We start from the raw sequence: 12,552 nt of genomic DNA, 5'->3' as shown, positions 1-12,552 counted from the left end.
AAAGGAATGGGATCAAATATTTAAACTATTAAGTGAAAAGAACTACCAGCCTAGAATAATATATCCAGCTATGCTCTCCTTTAGATATGAAAGGAGAAATTAAGACCTTTTCAGACATACAAAAATTGAGGTAATTCTCCACTACAAAACCTATGCTACAGGAAATACTGAAAGGGGTCAGTTCACCTAAAACAAAATAACAACAACAAAAATACATAATTAGGAATAACATGACTATCAGAAAAATAGAAGCAGAGGAGCAATCCTTACTAAGAATAGGGCATTATAAGCTTAAATAATAAGAAGAGAATTGCTTATAGCAAGATAGTAATGAACGTTCAGCATACATAGGGACAAATTGAGATAACAATGACTGAAAAAGGGAGAATTCAAAGATCCAGATTCACAAAGGGGAATGGAATAAGGCACACACAGAAGAAAATGATGACTGTATATATATATAAATATACATATATATATATATATATATATATATATATATATATATATATATATATATATATATATATATATATAACTATCCTTTACATATTCGTAATGGTAACCACATGCCAAAGATTCAGAACCAAAGTATATAACATCAAACAAGGACCAGATGGAAAACTCACAAAAGCCAACCAAAATAAAGAAAACAGAATCACAAGGGCAAGGAAGCAATGGAAACACCAAGCTACCAGAAAGCAAAAGATATTTCAATAACCGCCCTAAATGTAAATGGACTGAACTCACCAATTAAAAGGCACAGAATTGCAGATTGGATCAAAAAAGAAAACCCAACCATATGCTGCCTCCAGGAGACACATCTCAGTTCCAAAGACAAATACAGACTCAAAGTGAAAGGGTGGAAAATGATATTTCAAGCAAATGGTATTCAGAGAAAAGCAGGAGTAGCAGTACTAATATCAGACAAAATAGACTTTAAAATAAAAAAGATAAAGAAAGATACTGAGGGACACTTCATAATGATAAAGAGAATCATGAACCAAGAAGAAATAACACTTTTTAATATCTATGTTCCCAGTCAGGGATCCCCGAAATATACAAAGCAATTACTAACAGAAATAAAGGGAGAAACAGACCAAAACACTATCGTAGTAGGGGATCTAAATATCCCACTGTTGGAAATGGACAGATCATCTAAACAGAAAATCAATAAGGAAATAACATCTTGAAATGATACATTTATCTAACTGGACATAATTGACATTTACAGAGCCTTCCGTCCCCAAACAGCTGCTTATACATTCTTCTCTAGTGCACATGGAACATTCTCAAGGATTGACCACATGCTGGGGCACAGAGATAGCCTTAAGAAATATAAGAGGGTTGAAATCATACCAACCATATTTTTTTTATCATAATGCTTTGAAACTAGAGAGCAACTGCAAAAGGGAATCAGGAAGAACCACAAGTACATAGAGATTAAACAACTCCTGCTACTGAAGAATAACTGGGTCAGGGAATAAATAAAAAAAGAGCTCAAGAGATACATAGAAACGAATGATAATGATAGTACAACATATCAAAACATTTCGGACATGGCAAATGCAGTCATAAGAGGAAAGTTCATATCATTACAAGTCTACCTCCAAAAACAAGAACAAGACCAAATAAATAACCTAATGCTTCATCTTAAAAAACTAGAAAAGGAAGAACAAGTGAATCCTAAAGTCAGCAGAAGGAAAGAAATAATCAAAATTAGAGCAGAAATAAATGAAATTGAAAACAAAATAACGACAGAAAAAATAAATGCAACAAAGATCTTGTTCTTTGAGAAGATTAATAAAATTGACAAACGCATGGCTAGACTCACTAAAGAAAAAAGAGAAAGGACACAAAGTCAGGGATGAAGGAGGGGAAATTATGACTGATATCGCAGAAATACAAAGGACCATTCAAGAATACTATGAAAAAGTATATAACACCAAATTTAATAACCTAGAAAAAATGGACCAGTACTTAGAAAAATACAACCTTCCTAGACTGAATCAAGAAGAACTGGAAAATCTAAATACACCAATCAGCAGTATGGAAATTGAAACAATCAAAAAACCTACCAAAAAGTAAAAGTCCAGGACCAGATGGCTTCACCAGTGAAATCTACCAAACACTCAAATAAGATTTAATACCTATTCTCCTCAAACTCTTCCAAATAATCAAAGAGGAGGCAATACTTCCTAACTCATTTTATGAGGCCAATATTACTCTGATACCAAAACCTGGTAAGGATAACACAAAAAAAGAAAGCTACAGGCTAATATCTTTCATGAACACAGATGAAAAATCCTAAATAAGATACTAGCGAACCGAATACAGCAACATATTAAAAAGATTATACACCACGATCAAGTTGGCTTCATCCCATGGGCACAAAGATGGCTCAACATATGCAAACTGATTAACGTGATACACCACATAAAGAAATTAAAAAATAAGAATCATATGGTCATATCAATAGATGCAGAAAAAGCCTTCGACAAGATATTGCACGCATTTATGATTAAAACACTTAACAAAATCGTTATAGAAGGAAAGTACCTTAACATAATAAAAGCCATTTGTGACAACATGGATGGAACTCGAGATAATCATGCTAAGCGAAATAAGCCATACAGAAAAAGTTGAAAATCACATGATATCACTTATATGTGGGATATAAACCTAAAAGCAACAAATGAGCAGGATAAATAAACAGAGACTCATGGACATGGACTAGTAGTTACCAGAGGACTATAGAGTAGTGGTTACTAGTGGGGTAGGGAAGGAGGGGGGAATTAGACAGAGTAAAGGGGGTCAAATATAGGGGAGTAGCAGGAGAGTGAAGTGGGTAAAGAGGATCAAATATATGATAGTTGAAGGAAACTGGACTTTGGATGGTGAACACACCATAGAATATACAGATGTCAAATGATACTGTACACCTGAAAATCATATGACTGTATTAATCAATGTTACCTAAAAAAACTTAATTAAAAATAAATAAATAAATAGATAGATAGATAGATAGATAAATAAATAAGTAGATAGATAAATGAATGAATGAATGAATGAATGAATAAATAAATAAATAAAAGTATGGCCAAACTAAATGTAAGCAACACTTAAATTTAATAGAAATGTTCAAATTATTCCCTGTTAAAGGGTGCCAAGCTCAAGGGTGAGTGGAATCTGTGTCAGTCTAAAGGAGAGTGATTTCTGTAATGCTTGAATACATAGGGTAGAAATTTAGCCTAAATCATACAACAACAACATATGTATTAACAACGGCCTTGAACATGATCAATGATTTTTAGAGTTTGGGAGACCATCATAGAAGATAGAATAAATTCAGAAGTCAGAAACTTAATGATAAGATCTTATAGAATTCAGGGTCAGTTCACTAAAATTCCATGTGAACAATGGAAGTCAATTATACTAGCCCCTAGGCAGAATTAACCTGGCCGTAGTTGTAGGAAAAATTTTAAATGTTACACAAGTGTTCAACTATATCTATAGGAAGTGTATCTGAAGGTTCCTTCACCTTCTTGTTGTAACTGAAAGCTGAATCTCCCCTGAAGACATTACTTCCCTTGCATTCCTTAAAAGTCATGGTGTCTTTCCTACCCTCATACTACTAAGCCTAGAATTGCGGTAGACTGTGTCTCACTCATTTCTGTTTCATTCTTTCTCCTCCTTCCCCAGAAATACCTAATTTTAAAGCTCATGCCATCTGCCACCTTCTAGAATTATAAATCACACTCTCCATATTGTGAAGATTTTGGCTCCCTCTTGCTGTGATTCTCTCCAACATTACTATATCACCATTCATAGTGATGCTAATCAATATCCACTAAGTTGACCCTTCTACTCCCTCCATTTTCAGTTTCCTCCCATGAGCATGTCCACCACACCAGACACCTATATGATCATATAAATAATCACTTCATAATCTCAATTTCAAGAATCTTAGTATCTAAAATATGATATCTACCAGCTTCTATTCTCCAAGATAGTAGAAATCTAAAATAATAATGATAAAACCTACTACATCCTACAACAATCTACAGCAGGTCCATGCTATTCTCTAAGAGTGGAGATGCAACATCTCTCATCTTTTCAGTTTCCATCCTCTGAGACCCCAATTCTAACATTTCTGCAAACATACTGAGACTTGATCTTGTGACCTTGTAATCTTTTACTGATCCTTACCTGCCTTATTTTCTCCATACCCAGATCATTTATTTTGTTTAAAATCATCTAGTAGCTTCTCATCTCGTTTAGCTACAAGTCAAGGTTGTTTTAGTGTCAAAGTCCTATGATATGTCCCTCTGCTACTTCTATGATTCATTTCTACCGCTCTTTTCCTCACACCACCCTGTTCTAGCCACATTGATCACCTTGCTGTTTCTCAAGCATGCCAACATGTTCCTAGTCTGGCTTGTATCTGCTCTTGAAATATGCTTCCTCTGCATATCAGCATGCTTCCCCGGCATACAGGCAGAAGTAGCTGTCTCACTTCTTTCATGTTTCTATTCATATATCATCCTGTTAGAAATTTCCAAAATAGGAACTGCTTCCTTGCTACCCTGTGCAATCTTTTATTCTTGGCAAATTAACATTTTTAAAATGTCTAGGTCATAAGGTCTTATCATTCCTCTAGACTAGTGTCTGTGCAACATTAGGCAATAAAAATAATATAGATGCCTAGATCTATAGAGTCAAAATCTATGAGAGTGAGAGCATAGGATTTCTGATTTTTAAAAACTCTCCCTAAATGAAACTTGCATGCAAACAAGGTTGTGAATCTTTGCTACCATAAAAGATCTAGATTTATTAGCATAGCTCATGAACACCACATGAAAGAAAGGACTTTTAAAAAAGATTCAGAAACTCTTTTTCTGTGTGCCTGACTTACTGTGTGCGCACACACACACACACACACACACACACACACACGAGTACATGCACACATCTATTAGATGGATTTGGAACTTGATTGTTTGGCTCACAGCACTATAAATTTGATGGAGACTGATTTCTCTTAGAGAATCTGCTTTTCTCCTCATTAGGTTTCTCTCAATTTCTACCACACATAAAAGGTCTTGATAGTGTCTCAATATTTGTGGCTTAATTGATTTGATTACTCTTTATGCTAATTAATAAGACTGTAATTTTTGGTATTTGGTGGCATTTTTCCACAATGTTCAGGAGAATTTTAAAATTATAATCATTAAATAAATAGCAAAATATGATAGTGGTTCATATTCACCATTCACTTGACTGAAATATTTTACTCAATGTTTACAAGTGATTTCTTAATTGTATGAGTAGGTGGATATAATTCTTTGAGGAATTTTTTAGGGGGCAGGGGGTGCCTATTGTATTTGGTACAACAATTAAATTTGCTTTTGATGGGAAGTCAAAGAATGATAAAAATACAAAGGTTACACAGCCATCGTAAAATATATCTTAGTGTGTTTTCCTCCAAGTTAATGTTGGATGCAATATTTAAATTCATAAGGTAACAGAATTTAAAGTATGTCCATACATATACAAAAAAGGAATGATAGCTCTCAGCCTAGAGTGATTAATTTAAGTTCAGTAACAGAAAAAAATATTTTGAGTGATTTGATTTAATATCTCCTAAGCTAGAATGTTTTATATGACTGTTTCTCTGATAATGCCTAGGTATTTATTTGTACCTCTTAAATATAGTTCAGAAACAAAGATTTCTTATTAATGTAACCGAGAAAGATTTGCTTTTAGTATTGAATTTGTTTTTAAGCAAAAAGCAATATTCCCGAAGAAGAGACAAAAATTATCTTTCAAGGGTTTCATGGACAGAGTCTGGTACCATATGGGTAAAACCAAGCTGCCTTCCTCTCATAAAATTGTGTTTAAGTATCTTTTTAATCTTTTCAATTTATTTTATTACAAATATAATAGTTGACATTAACAACATGAAATATATAAAAGAAGTAAGTTTTAAACAGTCTCATATGGTCCCAACACCCAAACATGACCAATATTGGTATTTGAGTGTGATTTTTTCAAACTGCTTTGCATATAGCTGATGAGAACATGAGCTTTAAGAATGATGCAGTTTTCCTGGGCTCTGGAGCACTTAAATAAGCACATCCTCACAAATCCCAAACAGAGAATCTACAAAGAGCATTCAAGTGAATAAAAGATTCCTTCATATCTTCTAAGTGCTTGCCAGATTTTAGGCAAAGGCTTAATTCTATCACTATGTAAACCAGACTAGTAGTTTAGTATTTCCTTTCAAAGTCAATTTTAACCTTTCCTAATGGTACAAGGACTTCACAATTTAGTATTTTTAAGCTCTGTGAACCATGATGCCTGAAAGAGTTCTGTCAGATAGCATAACTATAACCTAAACATGTCTTTCAAAGTCAATCAAAAAAGAAAGACACTAATTTACATTCAGCGTAAAGTGGTTAAAATTGCCTTACAATTATTTGTTTACTTGCCTTAGTGCTCTTTTCTCCTCAGTGAAATTATAAGCCCCTCAGTGTTGATAAATAGTTTATTCATCTTTACTTTCTTAGTAATGCCTAGTACAATGCCTCATTCATAGATAAGTCTTGTAATAAATATATTAGATTAATTAACTATAACTATATTTAATTTTTTTCTGAAAATGCAGATTCTGGAATTGTCTATCATTTGTTGCTTTTCTTATGGTGTTTACTTTCGTCGGACTTCTAATTCCTGCACCTATGTATTTACATATATCATTTTCTGACATATATTATTCATTAAGTGTATACTTTACACTTATTGCTTTAAGGTAAGAACAACATTTGAATTTTTCTATTTATAGGATACTGAATAAACATGAAGATATTCTTTTAAATAGTAGAAATTTTTATTCCTTGGAATGAAAACTTGACTTTTAAACTTTCCGAGGACTCATCAGCAAATTCGTGCTTAGTATTTTTTTTTTTTTTCCAGTTTTTAACTGCATTTCAAAGCAATGTAAGCCCTTGGGAAAATTTTTGAAAATTCGAATTAGTTCCAAATTATCAGATACAATTAGTATAAAATGTAAGAATGATATGTGGCTAAAAGAAGAAATAAAAATGAATTGACCCATATTGCACAGATTCAGCAAAACTTTAAATCTACAAAAAAAAGGAAAGACTTTTTTCCCTTACCTCTTATTCATTAAATTTGTTTTTATTTCTGTTTGTGATCCAGAATAGAATATACATCTACAAAATATCGCTAACTTTTCCTCTTCTGTCTGAAGAAGCACCACTCAAGGGAGATGATGTAGAATTACCTTACTACTCACCCAACAGGAGGAAACAAAGAGACTATTAATGCCATTCTCTTGGCATGTCTCTCTATAGAACACCCTTCTGCCCTCCTTTGGTGCTGTGCCAAAAGTAAAAGATGGCTCATTTGTCTGAGAGTTGGCAATTCCATAGGGAATAGATCGGAAGGAATAGAGTAGGATGAAATGTAAATAAATTTCTATGACAAAAATAACCTTTCAAAATTTGTTTTGTCTTTTAGACTTCTGGTCTTTCTATTAATGAGCCCTCTTTTGTCTCGGCTTGGTGATGGGTTCAGCTGGCGCTGGGCATTTATAATGGTCTGGAGTGAAATGAGAGGAATGCCTAATATAAACATGGCCCTTCTGTTTGCTTACTCTGACTTTTCTCTTGCATCCGAGAAGGAAAAATCACAAGTAAAGAAAGATATATTTTTTATTTTAGTATTTTATAAAAACTGTTGCTGTGTACTAAAATATGCTTTTGTAGTGAGGTAGCTCAAACCCACTTGGACTGTGGGAGTGATTTAGCTATGATGGCATGACTGGGGAGAGGGGGAACAACTGACAATTTCCTCGTCCTTGTTCTAGCTTTGGGAACCCTAAATCCTTTCATTGCACTCCTAAATATAGGTTTATTATAAAAGTTGAAGGAATTAAAACTTAAAAATATTTTAAAGTAGTACCGGACAAAGTATGCACTTGATAAATGTTTTTTATTTTTATTTACTCCTAATACCCACTCAAGAAAAGCAGAAACCTACTTATGATTGGCTCCATTGTCTTCTATAACTTTATGGGGCTATGTTTAGTAATGCTATTAATCAAAACATTTTAATTAAATTAATTTTAATTTAATCTCTAAGACAATACTACCAAACTCTCCCTAACAGAACATAATGGGCATGACTCCCTCTGCTTCATCTCAAGGTAAGATAATTATAAAGAGATCTGTAAGAATTTTTTATGCAGACATCACTACTCATCTAACACTTCCATTTTATTTATCATAAATTTCAAGTGTAAAGGAAAGAACAGCAAGGTAATTGTTACAAGTCTAACTAAATAATAGTCCAAACACTAAAAAATTAAATAGTAAAACACTGCTTTTAAAATCAAAATTATCTAATATTACATGATCTCCCTCTTCTTTTTAACCTATCTCTACCTGCTTGAATAACCAAGATTAATGTCATCACCATACATACTGACCAGTGTAATGGTGAACAATGCACATGAATCTGGGTTCTGAAATTTTTGGTTGGCTGCTATTTGCTGTGTGGTCATTAGCAAGTTATTTAATTCCTACCTCCACTCCATATGTCAGTTTCCTCATTCCAAAATGGACTTAATAATAATACTAATGGTTTGCTAGTAAATGTTTGACAGGTAACTTTAGCAGAGGAAGAGGAAGCCCTAATGTATGATATTTATCCATTTCTTTGAGTGATCACTCTCACCAACAGAACATCAATCAGCTCATAATCTTCCCCAAAATTTAATAATCAGCTCTTACCAACTGGTAAGAGCCAACTCTATCATGTCACTATCTCAAAGGGTTATTATGAGAAATTGAAAATATACATAAAATTCATAATATATCGTTTAGCATATACTAAATATATAATAAATATAAGCTATAGTGATAATGATGATAATGATGCCACATAGACCTGCTTTGAAATAAAACCTTAGTGAATAAAATCTTTCAGTGAAATGTCCTCACTAGTAGTAACTAGTTGAGAAGAAAGTAGCACTCTTTTCTTACTTTAATTTGACTGAACCTTAGAGCTCACGTATTAATACTTTCCTAGAGATACCACAGTAAAATGTTAAAAATATTAACTGAATCCTGTCTCTACTATTCATAAATTAAATGACCTTGGGTCCTTGGGTCAATTATAGTGCCTCCATTTCCCATCTGTATAATTGGAATATCTGTTTATTTCATAGAACTGTAGTGAGGATTAAATGAGCCTGATATGTTGTACTATACACTTACTATATAAATATCAGCTCTTATTATTATTAAACTGTATTTAACTAACTTAGTGGTCCTGAACCTTGAAGGGATTTTAAGGAAAAAAATAAATGAATAAAACCAAAAACAACAAACAAACAAATAAAATGCTTCAGGAACTTTTAAAAAATTCCAGTGCCTCTGGAATTCTGGCCCTGGCCATAATGAATAATTATATCGGACTTCCCATAGTAAATAAGCATAAAACAGGTTAAAATATATGAAGCAACTGATTTTAAGTATTGGACAGGGATGTGTATAGCTAGATCCTTGAGAGAAAAATAAACACATTGGGAGAGTTCGCTTTCACTCTGGCTTTCTTACAAATTGTGGCATAAAGATGTGGAGGCTAAACAGAGAACAGTAGTCTCACTGAGTATAAAAAACAGAGTCATGGCTACTGAAGCAGCTTGATTTGTGGGGAGGGGTGACAAGGAGGGAAGAATTATGAAAAGAAGGAGCACCAGAAATCTTCATGGGATCCCCTTATGTTATTAGTCCAGTGCTAATCTGAACAAGCAGAACACGAGAGGAGAATTGGCAGAAAGGAGCCATTAGGGAGCTTTGTGCTGAATAAACATTCTCAAGGCCACACATTACTGAGAGATATTGAAGTTCTGGCTAGGTACAGTATAACCCCATGAACACCACATAGGTTATAACCCCAGAAAGATTATGCCTTAGTAATAAAGATTATGCAAAGAAACAAAAATTAAAGATACTATACCACATGTAATTATTCAAGAAATAAAAAGGCGAGGAAACTAAAATAAAACAATTTTGAAAAAGAAGAATAAACTGGGAAGAATCAGTATATCTGATTTTACAACATTATTACAGTTATTGTAATGGAGACTATGTAATATTGGCAGAGAGAAAGACACATGGAACGGATTTTTTAAAACCCAGAAATATATCCACACAAATATTCCCAACTGATTTTCTTATAAAGATACAAAAGCAATTTGATAGAGGACAGATAGTCTTATTAACAAATGATGCTGAAGAATAAAAGGAAAAAAAATTAACCTTGACCTAAGTCTCATGTCTTCACAAAATTTAATTTAAACTGGACTGTGGAATTAAATATGAAATGTAAAACAAAAAATATATATTTTAAAAAGGATAAAATCTATAGATTTAGCATAAGGCAAAGATTTCTTAGATTTGACACCAAAAGCATGATGTATTAGAAAAATTATTCTTCATAAAAATCAAAAACTTTTAGAACATAGCAGATTGAGAGATATCCCTGGATCTCTCCCCTTGAAATAACAATAAGCTGAACACCTAAAACTCAACAAAAAACACCCAAACTGCACACCAGCACATCTGAGCATGGGATCTGCACATAAGAGCTACCACAGGGCAGAACCCTGGTTGTCAAGTGGTGGACTGAGAGAAATAAAGAAGCTGCCTTTCACAGCCACCGGAGCTCCCTGAAGGAGGAGAGGGAGGGGAGAAGGAATGGCGAATTCCCTGAACAGCATTGCCTGGGAGTGCTGTGAGCTCCACATGACCGGCGGCAGTGCCCAGTCATCAGGGCAGAAGGCAGAGAAATGGGAATGGTAGAAAAAGCGGGGACGGCAGAGAAACAACAGTTGATTTTTACTGGCTGCGATTGCAAAACCGAGGCTGAGCCACAGCCTCCATCCCTAAACACAGAAGGGCCCTCCCCCTATACTCTCCAAGATCAAACACCGGGGAGCCCGAGGAGAACCTGAACAAATGCTACCAAAACTGTCACTAATACTGACAGGAATGGAGACTGAGGGTAGCGAGAGTGATTAGATATCTGTAAGGGGAAAAAAAAGACATTATTAAGATTTTATATAAAGCAGAAATCCAAGAGACTTAGACACCACCTACTGGAAACCAAAACAAAAACACCTTCTTTGCAACAGTCTAGGGACCATTATATAATAAATCTCCTTTCTGGGGGAAAAAAAAAAAAGCAGAATACACTTCCATTAATGCCCAGGTGGAGAAATAGTCCATTAAACACCATGAACAACCAAGATGACAAGGCATCTCAGAAAGAAAGAGAAAAATCTCCAGAAAACAAGCTTACGAACATAGAAATATGTGACTTAAATGTCACAACATTCAGGATGGTACTTCTGAAATAACTCAATGAGATCCAAAACAAATCATATCAACAATTTCAAGAATTGAAAAAATAACTAGATGAGCAGAATGAGTACCTTAGCAAGGAGACTGAACCCTCAAAAAGAACTGAATAGACCTTCTGCAGATAAAGAAACACTGAAACACTGCAAGAGTTGAAGAACTCTTCAACTTGGGAAATATAGAACTGACCAAATGGAGGAAAAGATCAGTGATATCGAAGACAGAACTCTAGAAATAAAGAAGGAAAAAGAGAGAAATCAAAGAATGAAAAATAATGAAATAATGAAAGAAAAATACAAGAACCAGCTGATACCATGAGGAGAAGAAACATAACAATAATGAGCATTATCGAAAGTGAGGAAAAAGAGCAGGGATTAGAAAGCATTTTCAGACAAATAGTTGATGAGAATGTCGCAAATCTAAGGAATGAGCTGAAGTTTGGAATTCAAGAAGTCAACAGAACACCCAATTATCTCAACCCAAAAAAGCCTTCACCAAGACATATTGTATTAAAATTATCAAAAATCAACGATGAAGACAGAATTCTCAGGGTAGTCAGGGAGAAGAAAACGGTAACATATAAAATAAAACCTGTTAGATTATAATCGGACTTCTCAGCACAGACCTTACAAGCCAGAAAGGAATGGAACCAAATATTTAAACTATTACGTGAAAGGAACTACCAGCCTAGAATAATGTATCCAGCTAAGCTCTCCTTCAGATATGAAGGAGAAATCAAGACCTTTCCAGACAAACAAAAATTGAGGGAATTCTCCATTAAAAGTCCTGCAATACAGGAAATACTGAAAGGGATCAGCTCACCTAAAACAAAATAACAACAACAAAAATACATTATTAGAGGTAAGGTGACTAGCAGGCTGATAGAAGCAGAGGAGTGCAACCCTTACTGTAAACAGGGCATTATAAGCTTCAAAATAAGAAGAGATTTGTTATAACAAGATAGTAATGAATGTTCAGCATACATAGGGACAAATTGAGACAACAGTGACTGAAAAAGGGAGAATTCAAAGATCCAAATTTGCAAAGGGGAATGGGATAAGGCACGTGCAGAAGAAAAGGGACGACTGTATATATATATATA

The 12,552-nt window shown here is 34.0% G+C and overlaps 1 protein-coding gene across 1 annotated transcript in view; it reads left to right on the top strand.

Moving 5' to 3' along the window:
* The window catches only part of SLC9C1 (solute carrier family 9 member C1), a 93,188-nt gene that overhangs the window by 28,061 nt on the left and 52,575 nt on the right, over positions 1-12,552 (top strand). Inside the window, exons 10-11 of the mRNA XM_039856846.1 lie at positions 6,668-6,811; positions 7,543-7,717. Coding sequence (XP_039712780.1) covers positions 6,668-6,811; positions 7,543-7,717 — 319 coding nt within the window. The remainder of the gene's footprint in view (positions 1-6,667; positions 6,812-7,542; positions 7,718-12,552) is intronic.

This window comes from Pteropus medius, unplaced genomic scaffold, assembly GCF_902729225.1.
Source record: "Pteropus medius unplaced genomic scaffold, Ma_sr-lr_union100, whole genome shotgun sequence".
NCBI lineage: Eukaryota > Metazoa > Chordata > Mammalia > Chiroptera > Pteropodidae > Pteropus > Pteropus medius.
This window is presented reverse-complemented; position numbering and strand designations above follow the sequence as displayed.